The sequence below is a fragment of the Oryzias melastigma genome, linkage group LG3 (assembly GCF_002922805.2).
Source record: "Oryzias melastigma strain HK-1 linkage group LG3, ASM292280v2, whole genome shotgun sequence".
Classification (NCBI taxonomy): Eukaryota; Metazoa; Chordata; class Actinopteri; order Beloniformes; family Adrianichthyidae; genus Oryzias; species Oryzias melastigma.
This window is the reverse complement of record NC_050514.1, coordinates 5,470,195-5,495,336: the sequence shown is the minus strand read 5'-3', so window position 1 is coordinate 5,495,336 and position 25,142 is coordinate 5,470,195. Positions and strand designations below refer to the sequence as shown.

General features: G+C 40.8%; 2 protein-coding genes across 4 annotated transcripts in view; both read left to right on the top strand.

The window, feature by feature from the left end:
• LOC112160425 (zinc finger protein 609) overlaps positions 1-23,179 on the top strand; it is a 95,372-nt gene extending 72,193 nt beyond the window's left edge. Inside the window, exons 4-8 of one of the 2 annotated variants that reach the window (XM_024294902.2) lie at positions 13,610-13,697; positions 14,962-17,248; positions 17,322-17,670; positions 17,992-18,372; positions 20,309-23,179. In XM_024294902.2, coding sequence (XP_024150670.1) covers positions 13,610-13,697; positions 14,962-17,248; positions 17,322-17,670; positions 17,992-18,372; positions 20,309-20,352 — 3,149 coding nt within the window. In that variant the 3' untranslated portion in view covers positions 20,353-23,179. Of the gene's footprint in view, positions 1-13,609; positions 13,698-14,961; positions 17,249-17,321; positions 17,671-17,991; positions 18,378-20,308 lie in introns of those variants that run through there. The other variant, XM_036216992.1, reaches the window with a different exon arrangement.
• Positions 23,180-23,326: 147 nt separating this feature from the next.
• Positions 23,327-25,142, top strand: part of gramd2aa (GRAM domain containing 2Aa) — a 31,099-nt gene continuing 29,283 nt past the window's right edge. For both annotated transcript variants that reach the window (XM_036216997.1, XM_036216994.1), the window contains exon 1: positions 23,327-24,368. In XM_036216997.1, coding sequence (XP_036072890.1) covers positions 24,229-24,368 — 140 coding nt within the window. In that variant the 5' untranslated portion in view covers positions 23,327-24,228. The remainder of the gene's footprint in view (positions 24,369-25,142) is intronic.

Below are 25,142 nucleotides of genomic sequence, written 5' to 3'. Positions count from 1 at the left end.
TAGTACACAGGTTGTTATGGCTGTCAAAGCTGCAGTGGGATAATATTACAACCGAGCTGTCTTTGAAAAAGAACACACGAGTTATTTCCATTTTGGATTCTCTTTGAAATCCTGCATGACGAGCAGTTGTTGAAGCTTAATTTAGCCCCAAACTTGATGTTGGTGCTCTCTCGAGGTGAACAACTGGCATGAAAAGTCACAAGCTTGGTTTTGCAAAAGATGGGTTGGAGTCCTGAGGAGCAGCTTCTGCTTCTAAAGGATGAACAGTGGCAACGTTAGCCGTATTGTTACAGCAGGACTTGGAAAAATATGTCCAGCTAATTATGTGCTGTTGCAGTTATCTGATAGTGTTTGGTACTGTAATTAGGAAAAGGTATAATGCCAAAATACTTCATTCAATTTCCATTCACACAATTTATTATTAGGTCATTTTTTAAATTTCAATTTTTGAACCCATGTTGTATGGTTTTCTTTTTACATATGTAATATTTAAGTAAAAGTAGTGAAACTTTAGTTACTAAAATAATACATTCTTACATATATATTAACAGGATAATCTTCAAATGCCAATGAATATGTTTGATTAATACTTTATTTCTCAAATGAAGATTAACTTTATACATTAATTAGTTTAACCCACCTATACTTGTAGTATTTTCCCACCATGTGACTACTAGATAATTAAAATTGGACAAAATCATGACTTGTTTTGCTTAGCCCTTTAATAGCAGACATGTCAGTGACAACACCTTAAGAACACGTGCTCTTTGACGTACTGCAACTCTTTTACCGTTTACATGTTCAAAATTATCAGCTGATTCTGACATGGAGAACAGCTGCTTGTCATGTTGGCTTTTGGCTTTCCATTCTTTGTTGAAAAGAGTAGTTACACCGACGGCTGGCCAATATATCAATATTATCGATTAATTTGAATTTGTTGCTTTAGACAATTTATTTTTTTGAAAATTGAGATTTTAAATTTTCCAGCTCTCTGCTCTCTTGGGCTTCTGTAGTTCGGCGTAAAGTCAACCCGTCCGTCTCTTGCAAAGCGCAGACATGAAAGCTGCAGCTAGCAGAGGAGATTGTTCAGTCAGTCAAGAGGAGAGAGAGAGAAATGGCTTGTTTGCTAAATAATGTGTTAAAAAATAAACGCGTGTTCCAGCATAATACTTTTAAAAATAGCACTCATGTAAATTTCTTAGTAAGATAAAGTAATATTTTGTTCAGTACAAAATATGTTTAGATTTTATTTTATCTACTGGGCATCATGGGTGGTGAGTCAAAAATTTGATTTTTGTCACCAGGTTGAGACTTCAAACCACACACTTCAAAATCAGTTTGATGGCTGTTGCTACCAAAAGTGTTCTGCTGAATGAGTAGTATTTCTCTTTATGTGATGCTTAAGCTAGTTTACAAAATACCTGCTGCATTGTTCTACAAACATTTTTTTTAGAGCTATTGCACTTTGTCTTCAAGCTCATTTCCAAGGGAGATGTGAAAACAAGTTTTTTTTTAAATATTCTTTAATTTTTAACCTTTGTTAAAGAAAGTAAAAGGAGGGAAGAAAAAAATCGAAAATCGAATTTGGAATGAAAAAATGAGAGATTGGAATTTTGACCATATCACGCGGCTCTAGTTTCACCTCTAGTAAATAAACAATATGTTGGGGGTATAAAAGCGTGCATATATTCAGACTATTGTTATCTATTCTGTATTATGATTTGCCTTTTAAGATGTTCTTGTTCCTCTTCTTTGTTAAATAACTTAATCTCAAAAGTGAGACTTGTATATGATTTTTTTCTTCTTTATTGTGCAGTTTGGTAAAATAAACTCGTAAACAGCTGAAGAGTTACAGTAGTCCAAAGAATGTAAACACAGGAGTTAAGTTCTGTCAAAAGGCTAAAGTTAATACAAAACTCTTGACACGTTGTCTATGGCATTGATGTGCACAGTTGTTTCCTTTACGCTTAAACTGAGCAGATGAAATAATTTGTGGTGTCTTTTTGTCATTTGTGGGGGGTTTTTTCCGGGTTTTTTTTTTAACATGTTGGAGATCTGAGTTTCCATCATACTAGCATAGTTCCAACATTGAGTCAAATGTTCACATGCCAGTTCAGTGAAGCAGTCCCTGTCCTTGTCTAAGAATAACCCACACAAGCTGATGAACACCATCTCTTATTTCAGGTTTACAGACTACAAAAAACATAGGGGAGCTCTTGGAGTCTTTAATGATCTCTAATATATGCAGGATCCTGAAAGACTCCTAAGCTGGTTTTTAATAAGAAGGGGAACTTGTTCCTGTTTACATTCAAACTGCAAAGCTATCATGTCACTTTACCTTAAAAGACACATACATGTCAAAATGTCCCGATTACACAAAGACCAACCGACTTTAGAAGAAAAAAAGAAACGCGTAAACGTAGGACTAGAAAAGACTAACAAAGCCCCAAAGACTTAGCAGAGGCGCTCTGATTAGCAGTAAAATGAAGCAGTCCCCACCTCTCCTAATGACAAAGCTCATACAGAGCCGTTTAGGCTTTTAAGCACTGTGTGCAGATATCATTTAGCCTGCCAGCCAACAGCTGCTCCATCACCTCCGCCTTTCGCCTTGTGGGAGCAAATGAACTACAGGCACCCGGTAATTGTCTGAATGCAGGAGAGACAGACAAATGAGAGGGAATCAAGCACAGATAACAAAAGCGATAGCAGTCCGTTGGTCAAAACAGTCCAGAATCATATCCAATAGGATAAATACCCGTTTCCTGTCGTTTAGACTGTGAGAACAGATGTGGCCACACCTGGACGGGATTTAAAGGAAAGCTTTTAAATTGTCTAATATGCATTATTTATGGATTAATATGCCTTTCAAGAAACACATTTGGATGTGTTTACTCAAAAAAGATGGCCGATAGAAATCTGGCCCGTCACGTTGTAAATCAGGCGTGTTAAAGCTCGAGCAAAAGGTGGGGGAGGGGCACAGCGAGAGGTATTTTAAGGCTGAACACTGATACCTATTCCCTCTGTGCACGCGAGGCAGTGGCAGCTCCCGGGGTCATGTCGTCACGGCGACAGGCCAACCCCTCCCAGGCTTACTATGCTGATACCTTCAAATGCCAACTCCGAAATGCAGCAGAGGTTTATTGCACTTGAAACGGAGCCCAGAATGCCTTGGCTCCTGCCCCAGGGCAGAGGGAACACAGAGGGGGCCCTTTTCGCCAAACACTGCAACTCTGTGCCAGTGACACACACGTTCACACATGCTGACCCTTAATTTCACAGCATGCTATTCCTCAAGCAGGTCCCACAGCTCCTTAAAGACCCACTCTGACAAAAATCACGTTTTTAACATGTTCTTGGGGCATTTATCTGATGATGTAGGGCATATAAAGTAGGGGTGTAACGATTTATTGATTAAAATTAATGAATCAATTTATCCAACCAGATTGATCCGTCTGAGACAAGCTGTTAATTGAATTGAACTTTGCCATTCTAAAATTATTTCAAAATGAAATAAATATATCAATGTTGGAATATGTAATTTGGTTTGAGGTATGGTGTTTTTTTTTTGTTTTTTTTTACTGTAACATAAAAATGATCCATCACATCAGACAACACAGTTCTAATGGCAGCATAAAATGATCAAACTGTCATTACAGTCCAGTTTGTGGAAACACTTGTAAAGACATGGAACAATACAGTGTGGTAGAATTTTCTAATAATGTTCCGTTTGTATTATTTTGATGTGTGAAAAAAACAGTGGGCTAAACTTTATGAATTTGCCATTAATTTATGTTCATTTCAACACATATTTAATTTACACTTGATTTTCTTGCAATTTGGCTTAAGATCTCCTGGATGGATTTTAGGTCAGTGAATCGGATCGTTCAAAATAAACCAATATAGACTATGTATTGGATTAGCAACCACAAATTATTAAATGAATCGTATAATTTTAAAATGGAATCTTTACATCCCAAATATAAAGAAAATTAAGTTTAAAATCGCACTTCTGAGTATTTCTGTATTCAAATTGCTATGAATCAGAAGCAGATTAAAAATGTTGGAAAAAGTTTGTACTTTTACTCTGAAGATACAATGGACAGGATACAAGTTCCAATATTGCTCACCAATTTTGTTGATTGGGGTGTGAGGGGCTGTAAGCTAGCAGTAGAACATGTAAACATATAGGTTACTCATGCTTAACCTGCGCCAAAAGTACCACCTACAAACTTAGTCAAATTTCTAATAGACTCCTGCTGCTCTGCAGAAACTGTCATTGAAAACAATGTTGAGGTTTTTTTTATTTTGCCCAAAATAACAAACAAATGGCATCATCATAATCATAAGACCCCTGGGAACACTTTAATAATAGATTAAACTATGATCAGGGTGAGATTTTAAGCTATGTTGTGTTGCAATAATTAAGGATTTTAGTTCTACATGTTCGTCAAATTGTTCCTAAAACCATCACTGCATTGCTGCAGTCTGCGGTCTTACTGCAGAACTTTAAAGCTTCTTCCTTGCAAAATAAGTCTGTGAAACATTGGAGTTCTTTTTCTCCATGTCTTCTGTTTCTTTGAGCCTGTCAGGGAGTTGGGAAAGGGTGAACTGTATAAAATAAGCACTTGGCTCTATAACTCACTTACCACCTCTGCTCCTTTGCTCTTGTGAGGAACACCTGCCGGTGCCCCCTATTGAAATGTTTTTACAGGGGAGAGCAGGGGCCGCTCTCTGAACTTTGTGCAGGAGCTGTCCTTGAAATTAAATTGAGTATTGTCTGGAGGCCTGTAGCTGTCCACCAGGCCAATGAGCCAGACGCAGATGGAGGGGAAAAATCAATCACTGTTAACTGGGGGAAAAAAAAGACGGATCCAAAAGAAAACAGCAAAAGTGAAACTACTCTGTCCACCTCTTACCCTGAAGTTTATCACCAACCAGTTACATTTCTGCAGTGCTTGTCAACCTTATCTTTACTCTCACTGCAAGACTGGGATGGTGGCCAGTTACCAAAGAGGGAAAGGAACAACTCTCCCATGAAGGTACAGGTTAAAGTAACAGCTTCAGGTGGTTATGGGTTTTGTTTTCTGGTAGTTTTTTATTTTTTATTTTTATAATGGAACCAATATATCTCCAAAAATGATCCTAAATCTCACCTTTTTGCTCCTGAAAGTAAAAAAAAAAAAGTATTTTCTAATAAGTGACAAGGTTGGGTTTTTGGTATGTGTTGAGCACAGCTGTGATATTCTATACCACACAGATTTGGCTTTAGAAAATGACTACAGGTCCACCAAGGCTACATGTACGCCAACTAGCCCTGCTTATCTCCAAACTGTTTACATACACAGCTATGTGTAAAGGTGGTATAAAATCCAAATGTTTATCTTTTGACCAACAAGCTGCTTTCCCCTCACCTCCCATCTGCCACAGCGAGAATAAACATGTACAGATTTTTCTGTTGTTGTGGGCGAAGCTGCTGCGTGCTGCTGATAATGTTGAACGAAGCGGAAAGCATACTAATGGTCCGTTGGTTTGCCTCGGTGGTTTCAGAGGATTGACCTTCTCATAGGCTGTTATTCTTCTCAGAGAGACACTTTAACTTTTCATGAAGCAAAATCCATCCTGCAGTTTTTACGTACAGCTGCTTAAATGCTTTCTAAATGTTTTCTAAAATCACCAACCTTGGCCTTGTTCTTGAATAACATGTGGAATCAGTTCTTCTCTCAGCTTTGACCCAACTCTGTCGTTTTGGGGTCTTGTGGAAGCTAAATGTAGTAAATTTTCTCACTTGCGACACTTTTGCTTATAGTATAATGAGCTCCTGGAGGAGCTATAATAACATAGTAATGTGCAGTTGTGAAAGCACATAAAATTACAGAAAAAAATTGTTACTACATCAGGGATTTGTTTTAGTTAGGACAGAAGAGTGATAATGAAGTATTTTCTGACATCCTCATTAGAATTAGTGTAAAGTGTAAAATCCTCAGTTCTTCAATGAGCGTGTTGGGCGTTTCCTAACTACTGTACGAAATGTAAATGTTCTTATAAATCTTACTCTTGCATGTCAGCTCGTCTTTAGATAGGTGTGAGTTTAAGTAACAGCAAAACTAGGCAACACAGCAGAAAACATGAAGCTGCATTCACACTGAACGTAATTTGCATGGCAGGGGCACACAGTTTTAATCTAAAGTCAGTGTAAAAATGTGATCAGAGGTCCTACAGTTTGTTTTGAGTATCATGTGTGGTGGACTGATGGCAGCATGCTTTGGGCATCACAGTATTCCCAACAAATAATCCAACAATTTAGATAGTTACAACCAATCAGAGATCTAGCTTTTGCCCATGACGTGTTGATGATATGATCAGTGGGTGGGGTGCAAAGCCAACATGGAGAAAAATTGGATCATTCTCCTCCTGAACTCAATGACATCTTTCTTTTTTTGCATTAAAAACAACAACAGAGAAGGTCCTCTAATTGTATTCTTATTTTTTTGTTTTCTTCCTCCTCGGACTAATGAGGGACAGCGAGTCATTAAACTGGGCCACAGAGACCCAGAAGTACCGCTGAAAGCAACCGTCAGTCAGATGCCGCTCAGGCAGTTGATGGGAAAACCATACTCTACTGGGAAAATCCCAGACATGGAGACGTGCTTACCAATGTTTTTGTAGAGCTCTCCAAAATGAATAAACCTGATCTCTTGATATCATCAATATCTTCCAGTGACTGTATGAGACATACAGTCACTGGTTCCATGTAGGGATGAGGCAAAAAAAAAATGAACAGTAGTTTCTACCACACGCGAGCATCAAGCTTTTGAACTTGTTTATGGAAAACCATCGTGTAGTGAATATGACGCATGTCAAAAAAGAGGCAGTGCATGAATCGTTTTTGGTGTGAACACAACATAAGCCTCAAAAACGAGTTTTAAATCTGTCCAATAGAAAACAATGTTCTATAAAGGACAATTATTGGATGAAGTTGCCATCCTAAACTGTCAAGAAAGTCAAAGAGTAAATTATATTTCTATTTTAAAAAATGTTACCATGAAAGCAAATTTTCTGTTGACTGAAGCTGCATTAAAGTGTAGTGATTGTATGGCATGTGGAAATTGTATTTAAGGGTGTGATTACGTTTGAGTTTTTAAGGTTGTCGATAAAAAACAAAAACAATTGATCTGATACCTTGCTAGTCAATTGTATGTGTTTGAATTTAAAGTAAAGGTTTTTAGGATGTCTTTTAGTGTGACTCTGTATCAGCATTTTGTAAAAGAAGCGAAAGCAAGCAGATAAAAATAATAGAATATTTTGTGTTTCTCTTGTTTTCATCTTTCTGGGACACATTATTCAGGTCACTGTTATATGAAATATTTGTCCTACTCCTCCGTCATCAAGGCACCATTATCATATAAGCCCAAACAAGCGTTGAACACAGGTGTTTTCAAACTGGAGCACAGAACTCCCTTGGGTAATAGAAGATGCTGCTAGGCCTCCACTGTGTAACCTCCATGTCCAGTCATTTACTCATGCAGTTTGTTCAGAATTGCTGTCTGTGCAGCAGTTAAAATAAAGGTCAGACTGCGGACTTTGTGCTTGACACTGACATAACCAGACAAGCTCGACTTTGTTTTATCCACCACAAGTGCAGAATAACACAGTTAAAATGGAAACATACTCAGCACTTGAGTGCTGGAACGCTTCATTTGTCAGGGTTACAGTCAACGCTCACGGCAGTAGCCTGCTATCTTTTATCTTCTGGGATGAATACTGACATGATTTTTTTTTTTTTTCATTGTTCATACCGTCCTTTGCTTTTACAGCGTACTAGAAGCACAAGGGAAGGGTAGTCATAAGTGTTGCTTTTAGTAATTGTTCATGGAAGAGGAAAATAAACAGTTACCAATCATTGGTAATTGGTCATTTATCGATGTTGGTTTGCACTGAAAGTCAACACAGTCTCACATGACATTTTATTGAGAAGAATCTTATTTTTAAAGACAGACAAGCATTTTGACAGAGTTAGTCAGTAAAAACCATTGAAGCCTTGTGGATTCTTGCTGTGAACCCCCACAGATTTCAGCAGCAGCAGAGGACCTGATAATGTTGGTCCCACAGCAGCCTAATAAAATGTGTTAAGTAGAGAGGGGTGAGGGAGGGTTAAAGCAAGACATGGCAGTCACCCATGCAGCAATTACCAAACTGTTGTCTCCATTTATCTTTTCATTGCAAAACACACAAGTAATGTTTAAAAATAACAATATCTTTAGAAGTTTTGCAGACACTTGAAATGACATCAATGGTCCATCAATCAACCTTAAAGAAAGACATTAGACTGAATACATCTGTGAGATGATTTGACATTAATCACAACTGCCCATATCGGTGGATACTCGCCGCCTGTGGGGAAAAAATGGGCAAACTTGTTGAAAATAAAATAGTCCTAAACCGCTGGGTGAACCTGTAGACCAAAAATGTTTATGCATATTTTTTTCTATGGGTATGGTGCATCGATAGGTCGTAGCTAACTCTTAAACAACGCACAAGGATAAGTAGAGCCTCGTTTCAACTGAGCGGTACGGTATGGTTCAATTAATTCTGGCGAGTGCTTCCTCTCAGTCAAGCCTCACTTCCACTGAGCATGTTGTTTTCATGTTGCATGTGTAGTGTAGACTGCTAGCGTGTCATTTTGTCATTGTAGTGCAACCACTAGAAAAGCAACAACAATGGAGGTCATCCAACAGCTCGTATTTTTATTCCACCGCAGACCAGGCCTTGCTGTTGTTTGTAGGCATTTTCAACATAGACTCATGACGAAAAGAGAACACAGGTAACGGGAAAAACCGGAATGCTTACAAACATTGGAAATGTTAGCTTGAATGAGCGGTATAGTGGCGTTTTCGTTTCGTTCCACTTTTCAATGGACTTACAACCGATGAGTGCCCCAAGAGGTCCATTTTACTGTGGAAATGCTTAAAATATGGGATTGTACCAGACCGATAAATGCACCAAGCAAAGTCACTTTTCCATAGCTTTCTATTGATAACTGCCCACGACACCCTTTCTCCTTTTCACCAGCCATTCTGCTAATCATCTGCTTTAGGCTCCTCCCAATAACAAACTGTGCCACAAACCCCCTACAAACAATCACCACTGGGAAAACTTTAGCTCTGTTCTCTGTTTAATTAAGTTTTTTGTTTTGTAGGCCATTTCTGTAAAGTCCCCCCAAGGAGCTCAAAGCTCTATGAACAATACAATAATCATTTTGGCTTTAAGTTTGTACAGGAAATATTCTAAGAAACTTAAGCTGACCTAAATCTACTCTCAACCACTCATCTCTAGTTACATCTATTTGACCAATCGCTTTTTTCCTTAATAAACAAACATCCTTTCCTGCTTTTTTTACAGTTTTGCTGCATTTTTTTAGCACGTTTGCCTTTAATAGCTCCTGTTAACCATACCAGCACTTGATTATGCCTGCATGTGAGAAGCAGTGCTCTGTCTAAAGATCCTGCTGTTTGATGTTCAGCATTACTGACACAGACGAGTGTTAAAATCATGGCCCCTTGGTGACTGGGTTTGCTTCAAATCAATCTGACCTTTCTTTGCGTCCTCAGTTTGCTTGGGATTTGTTTGCAAAAGCAGAACTGCAAATAGTAAAATATATTTGTTTATCTTTGAACTCCAGTCGGTGTCTTCTAAAACAAACCCGGTGAGTTGAGAGAGGTATAATGGCCCCACACAAAATGTTCAGCAAGTCTCTGTAAATACAAGGTTATTCTCCCTACTGGCATCTACTTGTGGCATTAAAACCAGTGTTGGAGTGACTAGTATTACTTATTACACCTTTATTCCTGTAGCAGGTAATTGAAATTTACAACAAAAATGAAGGTAAGCTTTTTAAAAGAACTATTTGTTCCTAAATCAAGTTTTCATTTAATGAAAATCATATAGAGGACCTTATTTTGTGTTATCAGTTTAAATTGATTTTATTTTCAAGTGTTCATAAATTGAGGCTTGACAAACTAGACTGTTGAGTTGCTGTTTTTTATTGAGTGCCACTTCCTTGTCATTTTATCAGAATTTATTCTTCAATAACAATTTAGTGCATTTTCTTACATGTAAGTAAAGGATTTTCTGGGGCAATCTGATTTCTTAAATATGAACCAAAAGACTGATTTCTACAATTAGAGTAGGCTGGTTTCCCTTGATAGACTTGAGGGACATCAGCTTTCTTAAATGATGAAGTCTGCTGACGCTCATCCTTCAGAAGTCAGTACTGCTACTATTTGTCAACATGCAAGTTACTAAGGGACCATTGGCTTAATACTACAGAGAGAACAATTGACCAAAGAGCTACACCACACCAGTTGGGCCGTGCCCTGCTGACAGCACCATAGGGGGTTGATTGCTCATTGACCCTGGTTCCACTCAAACTTTTTACCGCTGGTGCCCGGGAAGAAAAACACATGATGCCTTCTTTTTCCAATATGTGGAATTTCTGTTTTTCTTTTTAAGTTAATAGTTACTTTTGTTTGGGTTTTTATTTTTTTGTTTTCTAAATTCTAGTAATTCTATACATTTATAGATAGATATAGACATTTTATTGTTTTTTTTTATGCTATTTGGCTAAAAATACACCTCAGTGGGGATGCACCACTGAATAAAAATCAATACTGCCTCTATAGGCTCAACTCACTCGCCTAAATCTCCATCCCAGACTATGCATGATTTGGGTAAGCTCAAGACTTCAGTAGAGAAATAGAAAACTTTCAACCATAACAGATTGCACATTTTTATTCACAGATTTATTGCACATTTATATTTTCTATTAAAAGACAAGTGTTTAAACCTGTCCCTTCTATAGGTCTCCCTGAATTACCATAGATGATAAAATAGGCAGATTTAAGCAGTGATATTGTTGTTTAAAATGTGTTTTTGTTATAATTTCCTTTCTGCTAAATGTAATTTAGTTGCTTAGACTTAAAATGTACTAAAAGTTATTTAGTTTAAGTAGAGACTGTTTAAAATGTATCCACCAAAACACGTTTCCAAGACCTAGCATATTGCTGTGAAGTTGGTCTTTATTGAGGGCTTGCATTAATGCAAAGCTGGTCTGTATGGCCGATAACTTACTACATTTTCTGTTCTACAGTGGAATGATTCTGTGCTGATTGGTATTGAAACAAAGTTTTCATTTTTTCTTTTTAGCCATATAAATGTTTTCCTTCTTTTTTGGAGCCAATCAATCAGCAACTTGTTAAGACTGCAAGTGTTAAGCAGGATTGACCTCCAATCTTCTTATCAGCCATCATCTGCTGTGCTTTGATCAAGACACAGAGATTTGTTTTTCACTTTGAGACAGTTTCTTATAGTGAGGCAAATACAGGGAAATTCCTCTGGCGAGTCTAAGACAAGATACTATACTATCAGAGGATTTCTCTTCCTTAAGCGTTTGGATTTTGAACTCTCAGCCAAATACAGCTTGGAGTTTTTTTAGAACAAAATGGTGAAAGTCCTCAAAAGAGCCACAGCCTGAACTTGGATGGAGAAAAGCCTGAAGAGACGTTTAGATGGCTTAGGAGATTCCTAGCACTCAGTCTGATTGAGCCAAAAGGGAAATCTGTATGCCAAGATAACAGGTTTATTTGAAGACTTATTTATCAAAATCTCTTTGCTGTTGCTGACAGTTGTTGTTACACCCCCATAGAATAAATTCCACTGTTGATTACAGTTCCTTTGAATTTGTGTACATTCTTTTTATGTGAGTAAAGGGACCTTTAACAGGATGTGAGCTTGGTTTTGTTCTTTTCCAGAAAAAGCATTTGAAGCATTTTCACAAACCCATTGGGGGGTAAAAGAAAGACAATGACCCAGATTTTAGGATCTTTTTATTCTTATCTTGGTCTTTGAAACCTTATCCGATCTCAAACGTGTATTTTTGACTTCCATCAATGCTTATTGACAATACCAAAGACTTATGAACCCTCGGTATGAATTCTAACCCTGTACATCATGAAACGCGGTTGATTTATTTGCCCTGCCCTGATTTACATCCTGCCTCGAGCAACCGCTGGAGATATTTGTGTTGCAGTGGTTAAAGAGGTTGGGCTGATGATGGCGTTTCAGAAAGGTTTAGGCTCCGGTAATGAGACAGAAATCTAAAGTGAAGGACTTCTCCACTACCTCGAGAACACACAAACCTCATTTGCAGTTAAATCCATCTTTGACCAGCCACTCATTTCTTGTTTTGTAGCCACAGGTTGAGGGAAGAGACACACAGCCAAGTGTCAGCAGGTTCCTGTAAACATATATAAATTCCTTATACACTGGCTGCTTTATGCCAGAGGCAGCAAGAGAAAAATGAGGTCTTAACTATGATGTGTGTGTGTGTAGGAGGGGAAAAAAGATTGTAAGCCAAGGATGGTTATGCCATTGAAAAGAGGAAATGGGGGTGAAGGAGAGGAGGGAAAATGGGGGTGAGCAAGAGAGGTTTCCTAAGCTAATAAAATGCTCGAGAGGATGGAAGCTGCCAGGCAGCATTCCTGTGCCATTAGATAAGTTAGCTCTCTGCAGCCTCCAGTTTCTCTGCAGTGCTGAAGTGGCAAGCTGAGGTCATCACCAGGGAGTTTGGGGGGGAGGGGGGTCTGGGCAATCAATTCCGAATGATTTTGCAAACAGCCGCTCTGGCTGAACCTCTGAAGCTTTGTGGCTGATGATTCAAGTACAAGTCTGCAAATGATCATTCATATCCCTGATTTTGCTGGCCATTTAAAATAGCCTTTTCTGCAGCCTTTCATTACCATTATTTCTCTCTTTACATGAACTCCATTTCTTGTAACTAAATGAATCCTTCACACCTCTGCACAATTCACCATAAATCACAAGCTACTGTAAAAGTTAGATTATTTCAAGTTCTTAGTAAGGAATAAAATGGATGAAGTAATGGTTTGGTGCTGACTGTAGATGTTAAACATAAGATAGGGTATCTCATTTGGCACAGAGTCGCCTCAGTGTGAGCTCCACTAAACCCACGTTGGCCAAATGGCAGCGATGAAGCTTCTTTATGTGACAGATTGCAGCAATACCAGCGAAGTCAAGAGACCTTTTGCACAATCATTAACAGTTTGTCAAACTGTTCACGTTGTACCCGAGTGTTTGGAGTTAAACGTTAGTGAATGTAGTTGCTCTTTTCTCCCTGAGGTTGTACATTTCTGGACCGTCAAGTGAGACAGAGGGGTTGCAGAGATGTATTAGCTTCCAAGTCGTTCTCATTTTCACAGAAAGCTCTTTTGCGTCCAGATGATTTATTTCAATATGAGGTGTTATCAGTCTTGGAAATGTGTCTGTGCTCACTCTTCAAAAGACCCTATAACGTTATGTTTTGCAGGATTTACTGCACTGACTGCAGTTAAGTCTGATCTTCTCTATTTAGTGGTCAGACTTAATCCCAGAGCTTTTCTGCATTAAGAAAATTTTAAAAGGCATATTTTGTTTTCCACATGACCTTGTTGAGCAAATATTACCATGTGTTGTAGCCACACACATACAGTAGTGTGTAATAAATTCCACTCTTGTGTTGGGTACAATTTAAAATCTTCCTTTCTCTGTCTCACAGGCATGCTCGTGGTAAATGTTACTTGGAGGAACAAGACCTATGTAGGCACCTTGTTGGACTGTACACGGCATGACTGGGCTCCCCCCAGGTAAGAAACATCACCCCACTTAGGTCATGTCAAGTGGAGGGAGAAAAATTTGCAACGCTGTGCATGCTGCCAGAAACGAGAGTTGAAAATGTCAAGGCAGAATGTAGTTCACAGCTGCCACAAATAACTGAGGCATTCTTTGTATTGCAGCTGTCTGTACACAGTCTTTTAGCCTTTTCATATTCGGGGTGATATGAATCTGCTGTAACAGAATCAGCTCGAGCACACGCAGCCTAATGCACTGACCCTGCCAGTGAGCAAGTGGACCACTGAGTGCATGTTAGTCTTTATGTTGAGCCTGGAGAAACAGGATTCATTGGCAAGCAGCTGATGTCCCAGGAGGCAGCAGTGGAAATAGAAAGCTACTCTAACAAGCCAGATTGCAGAATCCAATTATTGGACTAAGAGCTTTTTTCCTCAACACGGTATAGCATTCTCTATCTCAAAAGCTTCCATTTCTAAGATTAGTCCTGTAGCAATACCATAGGCTGTATGCAAAACACAAGACATATTTAATGTACATTTCTGGGACACTTCTTACATTTTAAGGAAATGTGGTGAATTTAAATGTAAATACTTGACTACTTTAAATCTATGTAAAAATGCAATGTGGGGGCAAAACACAAAAAAGACCTGCTATTGAGACTGAAATAAACTGTTCCTCGCTAAAGTTTTACTGCAATCTTCAGGTTTAAATTTATACAGAAATTGTAGCAGGAATTTTCATCATGACCATATTTTGGAAATGGCACAAATAAGTAGGAAATCTGTCTTACTTTAACATTTAATATAAGGATAGGCTTGAAAATGACTTATGTTGCACCATTTAAGTGTGGATGTGTTCACAGTCCCTCAGTCTTCTTCTGAAAAGCTAACTAACTCACACACGTCACATATTTCAAAATTACAATGGGACAACAATGTGTCTTTGTTGAACCTCTGCCACTTATCAAGCTCGCTGAGACAAGAAAAATAAGATATTCATTTCCATATTTGAAAAAATGTGAAACCGATGTACTTTGGTTTAAGAAAACAACCAAAGTTGTTTTTGTATTTAAGTTTTGTTGAAACAAAAACTATTATAACTTGTATGTATACTTGAGAAGATGTACCACCAAAAGGTACAAACATGTCTTCCATAGAATTTGTTAAACTGATAATCTTTCAAAAGCAGCATCTTTGGTTTACAGTTGGCTTACGAAGTAATAGAATGTTTTTACCTGTTTATGACCAAGTTTTGTGTGTTTCTTTAATGTAATTACAGATTTTGTGAATCACCAACAAGTGATCTGGAAATGAGAAACGGTCGCGGACGGGGTAAGCGAATGAGGCCGAACAGCAACACCCCAATGAATGACAACAGCAACTCATCAGACAACAAGGGTACCACCACCAACAAAACACGGGCCGCCTCTAACAGCAAAGGCAGAAGGGGCAGCCAGACGCCATCAGAGCGCCGCACCCCACCCAACAGCAACACAGAGGACATTAAGGCCAGTCCCTCTTCAGCTGGAAAACGTAAGACAAAACCTGCCTCAGATATGGAGCCAAATTCCAGCTCGGAGGACAGCAAAGGCAACAAACGAATGCGGACAAATTCCAACAGTGGACCTACAGGAATCCCTATCCCTTCAGTAAAGACTGAACCACTTCCTCCTCCCCTTGATCGTAGCTGTCCTTCACCAGTACTTATTGATTGTCCACACCCTAACTGCAACAAGAAGTACAAGCACATCAATGGTCTCAAGTACCACCAAGCTCGCGCTCACAATGATGACGACATAAAGTTGGATTTAGATGGAGAATGTGAATATGGAGAAGATTCAACTCTCCATCCTGAGCCAGGAAACTGCAATGGAGCATCTATCTCCCAAAAGGGTTCCTTATCTCCAGCACGTTCAGTTACTCCAAAAGGCAGGACCTTTGAGGCACAAAGTCCTTCTCCATCTCCTGGAAAGTTTGGTTCAAAGCAGACCAAAAAGAAAACCAGTGAGACGGACCTAGATACTGGTGGGACACCAATGGATGGCTGTGAGGATGGACCATGCCTTACCGATGAGGCCAGTAATGATGGCATTGATGATAAGAGAGGATCGGATAAGTCGAGAAAGGCTGGCACAAAAACTGATAAAATGGCCCAGAAAAACTTGAAGTCCCCACGCCCCCTTGGTCCTGGCCCTACAGCCTCACAGCAGATGTATTCTTTTCCTCCTGGAAACTCAAACTCATCCTCGGGACTAACCCCGATGATGCAAGGAATTCCCAAAAGTCCACAAATGAAAGGTGGACAACCTAAACCCCCAACCACTGGAGATCTTGCTTCAAGTAGCTCCAAAGACAAGAAGAAGAAAGACAAAAAGAAAAAAGATGGTGGAAAGGATGCTGATAGCCCAATGCCTCCAGGAAAGGGAGGAAAGCTAGAGGAGGGGAAGTTGCCTTATTCAGAACCGTGTGATCAAGGGAATAAGGGAGATGGCCTTCTCAATGGTTCCTCGGATCCTCATCAGAGTCGCTTGGCTAGTATCAAAGCTGAGGCTGACAAGATTTACAGCTTTTCTGACAACGCACCAAGTCCATCCATCGGGGTTGCCAGTCGGATAGATGGTAGCGGAATGCCACAGCCTCTCACTCCACTTCATGTAGTGAACCAAAATGGTGCTGACAACTCTTCAGTTAAAACCAACAGCCCAGCTTATTCAGACATTTCAGATGCTGGAGAGGATGGCGAAGGGAAAGTAGAAGGTGTCAAAGTTCGAACAGAAGACCAAGCCATTAGGGAAAGTGTCAAAAAAGCTCTCTTTCCAAACCAGACACCCAACAAAGATTCCCCATACTATGCAGGCTATGAGGCATACTACTCACCCAACTATGTCAACCCCAGTCCAGGTGGGCCACATCCCGGTGCACCAGTCGCTGAAGGTCAAGCTAAGATCAAAAGGGATGATGAACAGGACCAAGGTGAAGAAAAGGTAAAAATTGAAGTTCAAGAAGATCGCAAGCCTGACAGTGGTGCTCCAGGGCAGCAGCAACAGCAACCCTCAGTCATTCAGCAGAGATCAAACATGTATATGCAGCCTCTTTACTACAACCAGTATGCTTATGTATCTCCTTACGCATACACTCCTGATCAGGCTTACCACAACCACTTAATGAACACCAACCCAGCCTATCGGCAACAGTACGAAGAGCGGCAACGGCAAATGGCTGAACAGCATCGAGTAGATAAGAAGTCAGAAGCAGCCATGAAAGAAAGAGAAGCCTCCATGAAAGAGGAATGGAAACAAAAGAGCCCCATGCCTCCATGCCTCTCCAAAGCCTCAAGTCAGTCGGACCTCGGCAAGATGCAGCAACCCCAGGGAAAATCCAGGGAATCACCCTCCGAACCCTCAAAATCAATTGGAAGCATAAAAGCTGAAGACTCGAAGTCTCAGCAAGCTGAGGGACTGAAGATTAAATTAACTGAGGGAGGTCACCATGGAAAGGAAGACTCAATACAAGCACTGGAGTCTAGGGGTCAGGCAGGGATGGAGCAGGCCATGTGGTACAGACAGGTACATACAATTTTCTATTAGAGTTGATTTGTTACGTGAGATTTGTTCTGATTTTATTTTTTGTCCTTAACAGTACTCTGACAGCCAGAAGTCTCAAGCAGAAGAAGAACACCAGCAACAACAACCTAGAAGAAAAGACGAACGGGAACGCAAATTAAAAGATGAACGGTCTAGGCCGAAGGACAGTCAAAGTGGACCCAAGGAGGATGGCAAAGAGGCTAGTGATCCCAGAATAATTTCTGAAGACCATCGAGCCATGAGCAAAGACTCTCGCACTAACCCCCACTTGCAGTTTGCATCGTCACTAGCACAGCACCAAGGCTACATGCCCTACATGCACGGTTACCCCTATGGACAAGGCTATGACCCTAACCATCCTGGATACAGAGGCATGCCGTCAGTCATGATGCAGAATTACCCAGGTATGACATGAACTTTAGTATGGAATACAAGTCAATGCATGATGTAAGAAATGTGGTTCACATTTTCCTTTCCTAAAGGGTTTCTACTGGGCACGCTAAAGCATAATGCGATTCCCTTTGCGATGTTAAATAGCACATATAATTACCAGCAATTGCCTCAAAGGAATTGCTTTTCATGTGTGTAACCACGTGGGTCATACCACTGAGGTTTTTGTAGAGTTCCAAAAGTTATACTTCAAACTACTTGATTTAAAAAAGGTTGAACCAAAAACCCACTGAATTTATCGCAGGTTACATTTTCTCATTGTTCTTTCCTCGTAGCGTCCTATCTTCCTGGAGGGTACCCATTTTCTCCATATGGGAACAAAATAGCTGGAGGCGAGGAAGGCAGTGAGAAATCCCGTGCTAGTCCCACGGTCACAAAAACAGCAACGGACTCCAAAGCCCTGGACATCCTTCATCAGCACGCCAGCCAGTACAAGAGCAAGTCCCCCACGGTGGGCGACAAGACTCCCCATGACAGGGAAAGGGAGCAGGAGCGAGGAGCTGTAGGAGACAGGGATCGGGAACGGGAGCGTGAGAGGGACAGAGAAAGAGATGTGGACCGACCGCGCTCCTCTCCTTCCCAACGTGTCATGGCCTCTCACCACCACCTGGGATACCCCCTGCTCTCAGGGCAATATGACCTGTCCTACGCCACAGGTTAGCCCTGTCTGTGTTTCACTCCAAACAGTCAAGCAGGTCATGGGACCTCACGGTCCTAAATGGTGAAATTGCAGATCTCTCCAACCCTAGTTGTTCCAGCTCTCCCTGAACGTATTGCTTCTGATTACCTGGATCAGGAGTTAATCAGAACAAGGAAACACCTGAGTCAGCAGAAAACAGTGCAGAGATCTGTAAAACAGGCAGAGTGCTAGATCTCCAGGACCAGGTTTGGGCAGCTCTGACTAGGGTACTTGGATTTAAGGTTATGCAGTCTTCAAGCATAAATACTTACAAAAATAGTCAACACCTAGTAGACATTTTCCAGCTCAGCAAACAGCTTTCTAATACTGCAGCAAATGTGTGCAAAAGCACACAGCACAGGGGAAGGCAGCAAAAGAGGCTAAACCTGAGCAACGTACATCCTGTAACTCTTCAAGTGTAAAATATCTGCAGTTTTCACAGATGTCCTGTAAAAATTATATTTGAGGAAGTGCAGAGATCATACTGCAGCTATTCTTTAATTATACATATGTATGCTGTAGACTGAGAGGCACCAACCTGCAGAGAAGCCTCATCGTGTCTCATCAAAGCCCTGCTCTCTGCTCTGCAGTCTAGCGCAATACTCACTGCAGTTTTTAGCTCCTCAGCTCATCCACCCTAAGTAGGTCCTCTGAGGACAAATGGATCACAGTGGTGATAATAGAGATGTTGAACAAGCCTGAAAAAGGAACCTTAGCAGCCTGCAGTGACATCTAGTGGCAGTGTGCTTACATTACAGTTGGCTTGATTCATTCTTTTGCATTGTCAATGTGTTTTTAAAATAAGATTTTATTTGTTTACAAAATCATTAAAATTTTTAACTTCGTTTAATTAAAGTATCGAGTTTCTTAATTTTTTTTAAAAACGGGTGTTACACAGAAGGATGATGTACAAGATGTATTTTTGTTGGGGACAAACAATTTTTTTTAAATCTTTAAACAAAAAAGTTATTTGTCCAAGATTTTGCAAGAATATGAATAATTTCAGGCTTGACAGTATATACATTTTAAATCTGAGCTATCATAATAATTTTTCAGTGGGTTGAAATTTTGAACTGTCAGGCACAGTTGGTCCTCTCTGAAAAAAGTTCCCATCATGCAACACTTCAGGAAGAGCTGCTTTAGTGTCAGTTTTAATCATTCATTGTCTTCCTTTTTACCCCAAATACAAACTGGGTGTGACGGGTATTAATTAATAATAAAATAATTTTTCATAGTTTATGCTTTTTTCATAGTTTGGCTGGGGGTGTGACTTATATACAGGTGTGACTTGTATGCGATAAAAAAAAAATGGATAGCAGCAACTATTAGAGGGCACTATAGGTTTATGTACTGATACCGATGCAGAAGGAAAAGTACCGCTCAGTTTTACGCGGGGCTTGACAGAATTGTTCTAAAGCGACATAGAGATGAAGAATTCAACAAATTTATTGATTTGAAGTTATATAAAGAGTTTAGTTGACTTGTTGGCAATTTCTTTATGCTGTGGTTATCTGAATAATTATTCATATGTTGTGCTAATATATTAAATTCCTCCTCTGTTTCATGAAGCTAATAAGCATCAATTATTAGCTATTAGCCTTTCAAGATGAAATGTCCGTTCTTGGTCCAGTTTTCTCCAAAAAGTGCAACGTAAATCATTTTTTTCTCTTCTTTACTATTCATTTTTTTGGCGACTGTGACTTATATTTTGGAGCAAATTATAGTCTGAGAAATATGTTTTTGACAGTAATTCAAACTAGATGAGTACATTTCAAATGTATAAAAGCTCTACTTATGATCTTAACTGGACTTATAAATCTGATTATGAGGACATGAAGATATGTTTTGTTTTGTTGAGTGAAAGCGAAGTATCAGCTGAGTAATTAACAAGATTTTCTTTGCATTTTTCACAGGGAAACCCGACCGTCACACCTCAACCCTGCAAAGATTCATGTGACTGGCTCACATGAGGACAGGATTACCTGCTTGTTACCTTTAGACATCAGTTGAATGGTGTTTCTGTAGTTATTTTTTTTTGTTCCTCTGCCCCACGGCGAGGCAGAGAATTGTTTGGGTTTTTTTCCCCCCACTTTTATTTTCTTTCATAAAAAAAAATAATAATAATTCTCCATATGTGGACTGAAAACTGGACTGACAAACCCAGGTTCAAAGCCATCGCTCTGCTCGTCACGCAGAGGAAACACCGACCCGCTGATTATCTAGTCTTTGCACTGTCAACAAATACAATGCAAAAACAGACTATTGGACTGCCAGAACAGTTTTTGTTGTTGTATTTTTTTTTCCTGATTGCATTGTTTTTTGTCACGCAGAAAGAAATTGGCTGGGGATTTGGGGGGAAGAGGAGTCACACAAACCTGAAGACTGGCTCATTCTATGTCGTGAAACAACAATATATCCTTAACTTGAGAAATGTTTAGCTGTATTTCATGGGGAGAGGGAATATGGCAACAGCTGCTTTCTTCAGAGACTTTAGAGCCTGAGACTGAAGTTTTTATTTGTTTTTAATCTTCCATCATCATCCCTTCTTCTTTGAACCCTCCCTCACATCTTAATTCAGGGGTTGACATCCTCATGTTTTGAGAGGGGGCAGCGCACACTTCAAAGGAGGAATACACACTATTCATTGTTTTCTTTTTGCTTTTTTCATCAGCAGATTTCTGTCATACTATGGTGTTCACCTTTGAATGTTTCTGATGCTGGTTCAGCTCCACTGTTTCCTTCTCCGAGTGAAAGGGTCGCGTCCGTCTCCACATTGAACACGGTGAAGCCACATCAGCAAGCGCTGAGCCCGTCACTGTGCCGCCGCGGGGGCTTCCACTCCTGATTGGGCTTCTTTGGCTTGTTTCCTATAAACAATGTGAAATTGGGCTCGTGTATCTTCCTGCTGTAATATATATCTTATCTTAATGTGCACAAATGTTTATATTTATCCAAGCATGCAACTGTTTTGAGAAAGTGTCGGCCTTCACAGCATTCTCCAGTATGTGCTCAGATCATTGCTGTTGCTGCAGAGTCCCTGGATGTCTTGTGTGCTCTTAATTTGACACATGGCTCACCTCAGTTACTTTGGTTTCCCCTAATTTGCTTCCGCCTAAGCTTCGTTTGCATCTGCATTGTGTACGCTGCGCCTCCCGCGTCCAGACGGGCTCCACACCTCTGGTTAAGCGTCTGAGCTGCAGAGTCAAAAGTCAGCAGTTTGCCAAGCTAACATCGGCTGGCTGGATTTCTGCCGGTGCTCGACTTGCTTTTGTGGCTTCACCATTACACCCCAGACAACTGTTAGCATGCTCTTCTTTTCTAATGAGCTCTGAAGCATTCTGAAAGAGGACAGTTAATCGTTTCCAAGAGATCGTTTTTGTGGTAAGGCGCAGTAAGGTGCATGCGGCGACCCAGCTGTTCCTGCTGGGCCATAAATGTGACCCAGTCAGCCTCTGACAGCTGAAAGTCGGTGAAAGTGTTTCTGGAAACGACGTGAACAAGCTAAACGGAGCGAAGTGGGCTGTCTGAAGCAGGAAGGATCTAACGAGCTAACGGCGTCTGGATCCCACAAACAGGCGGCCCTGCTTTCTCTTAAGTCACAGTCTGGTTAACTTCAGATCCACACATAAAACAGCCTCCATCAGCTGCCCTTTGATTCCAAGGCTGAAATTCTGTCCGTACGCAGTTGCACTGATTCCCTATTGAAAGCTAATCGTCTCTGCTCTGAGGTGCTGTTCTTCATCAAACATTTAACCCCCCGCCGTGCAGTTGTGGGTCAGGACCAGTCTTAACGCCTCACAATAACAAGAAAAAGAATGGACCCTTCCACTTTCTTTTTTTTTATGGTTTCTCACCCCAAATATTCTCATCTTTGTTAGCTTTTATTTGAAGCCCTGTCGACGTCGCGTCTGACGCCCCGTGAGGTTAGCCGGGGCGTCCAGCCGTGACCGGGAAACCGCAGCTTTTCATTCTGAGGTTTCCGGGACATTCCAAGTGAGCAAAGCTGCCCGTTTCTCACCCCATGAAAAGTCTATGAGAGGGTTTATATTTTGCGTGCATCTTAAAGACGAATGGCTGACGAGAATAAGCTGAATGTGGTGTATGACTTGTACTTAATTTGTAAGGGTAATCTAGGCAGCTGTGATGTTGTCATTAAAGTCAGTGGGTTTTAGTACCAGCAGACTGCATACAGTACATATAGTTTTATCAGACAATGGTTGTGACAAGTGCATTTGTTCTCTCTCTGAGAGTAGTAATGTTATCTCAGTAGTAAGCAAAGCCCAGTGAAAGTCATTTATTCTAAAGTGTATGAAAAAGCCAGAAAAGTTAACGTTTGCTATCAACATATTGGAAAGTGCTTGGCTCTTGTATTTTGCAGGACTGTCTTTGTTTCATGGTGAAGAGTATATTTATTGGCCAGCAGTTGTCTCAATTTGGTGCCTAGTCCAACATTCTTCTGTGAAAACACAGAGACACTTGCTCGTTTGTCCTTTTCCCCGACCACCTCCTGACCCCGCCGCCACACGCCCATCCTCCACTCCCTCCCCCCCAACCACACCCCCCTCTGAAGTACCAGTCCTGGTGCTCGCAAGGATGTTTACAAATGTCTTCATTTTCTTTCTGTGTGAGAAGTTCAGAACTCTTCGGCCCCGCCCCCTTCACCCGTGTCCCTTCAGGAGTTTGTGTAAAGTGTACATTACCATGGTTCTTTTTTTATACAATACTCTGTAACTTGCCTTTGTAAATTTGGGCTGGAAAAAAAAATAAATCTTTTTATGAGACAATCTGTCCTGAGATCCGCTCTGTGGCATCTGCTTTGGTCGTCCCGCCGCCGTCCACGGCGTCTCTAGCAGCAGCGGCGGCAGGGGAAACCGTCTTTTCTCCCAGCGTTAGAGGATCCGTGTGTGCTGCTGCATGCGACCACAGGAGAGCAGTGCTTCTAATGAGGACACAGCTGGTCTCCACTGGATCACCTGATTTAGCCACTTTGAGGGATTACCTGACAGGAGACTGGTTTAAGATGCTGTTGCTGGGCAACAGGTCAGTTCTCTTCATTTTTCTACCATCTAGAGGAATTCCGTTTTTTTTTTTTTATTCCTTTAAGTCTTACCTCAGAGTGAAAAATAAAGCAAAAGTCAGATGTCCTATTGACAAATTAAAAATACACATTTTGTGCCCCAATTGTGTCAGAATGTTCATAAAAACTGAGCAAATTAACTCTGTATGTCGTTAATCCAAGACTTCCCTTAATTTAGCATCACCTTGAATAGAAAAACCACTGAAGAATATATTATTGTAAATGAATTCAGGCGTGAAGGGGTTAAGGACCCCCCTCTGTTTTGAAGTTCTTCACACCTAGCAGCTCAAATGAAGCCCGGGGTCCTCAGCTGTCTGTCAACAGCTGAGCCTCAATATTTACTTGCTTGCTGATGGGACATTGACTTGTATGAGGCTTTTGGGATATTTTTAACTGTCCCTAATGCCCCTGAGCGAAGTTGGCTCTGTGCATTAGCATAATGCAACATCAGTGGCGGGGAGTGATTACGCTGGGGATGATTTTGTTGAGTGGAAATGTGAAATCTGATTACCCTGTGTGCTCTCAGCTCGGCGGTGGGAGGGAGGGAGGGAGGAGGGCCGTGGAGGCAGAGGGAGCGATGCCGGCTGGAGGAGAGATTCAGAGGGAGGGTGGGATTAAGATACCAATGTGCTGAGCCAATGGCTTTTCCACAGAGCAGCTGGCTGGCATCAGGACAGGCCGCGCGCAGGAAGAGGATACCTTGCTTTCGCAGCGCGCTCGGTGCCGGACACTGAGGCCGACTTTCACGGGGCGTTCATGGGATGCACCATCTATGCAGCCAGCCCTAAGGCCCTGCCCGCTGACGAGGCCTCCGGCCAGGACCGGTACTACCCGCTCCCCCACTACCACCACCCTCATGGTAACTGCAGTCAGAGGATAGCAGCCTGCAGAGCCAGGTCAGTCTCACAGAAGCCACTCTGTTGGGGTTTTATAAAAGAACTAACCTGAAGCAGAAGGCTGATTCCAAACTAACCTCTGTCATGTCCGGCCGCTCTGTTGGAGAGTGGCAGCTTGTAGCTGCATAGATGAAGAGTGAGGAGATTAGAGCAGCCCTGCAGAGGTGAGATGATGATCTCAGGTGAGCTGGTTTATTTAATGCAGCCACCTGAGTGTAGCAGCTACAAATAAACAACTCTTTTTATTCCTTTGAGATCAAACCACGCTGCTGCTCCACCCTCACTACATTAAGATTTTAGCAAAAAAGACTGAATGACTTTATCTGCATTGTGCCGTTTTGTTCTTTTTTTCTACACATTCTCACACTCTCCTGGAAGTGGTCCTCCTGTTTTCTGCTCAAAGACAAACAAGTCACTTCACTAAGCTTTAAATCTGCACTTTATGATTGATTGTTTGTAGTGCCATCAACTAACTTATACAAAAGGTTTAATCAAAGCTGGTCGTTTCAGTATAGTCTCTTTTCTTACCAAGTTTGAAGATAAATATTGTCAGTCGAGCATCTGAGCAGCTGGAATCACTCCAGTGTTGTTTTTTGTATTATTGTCCGAGAGGCATCAGTGAAGTGGAGCTTATCAGCTTTGTGGACTTCTGTTAACTACTTTCATTTCATACGGAAAAACAGACTCCAAGTCACATTCATGAACACTTTCTTAGCTGTTAGACTGGAGCTTTTGGTCACTTACACAGTTTTAACTCTCAAACTAAAACATTCT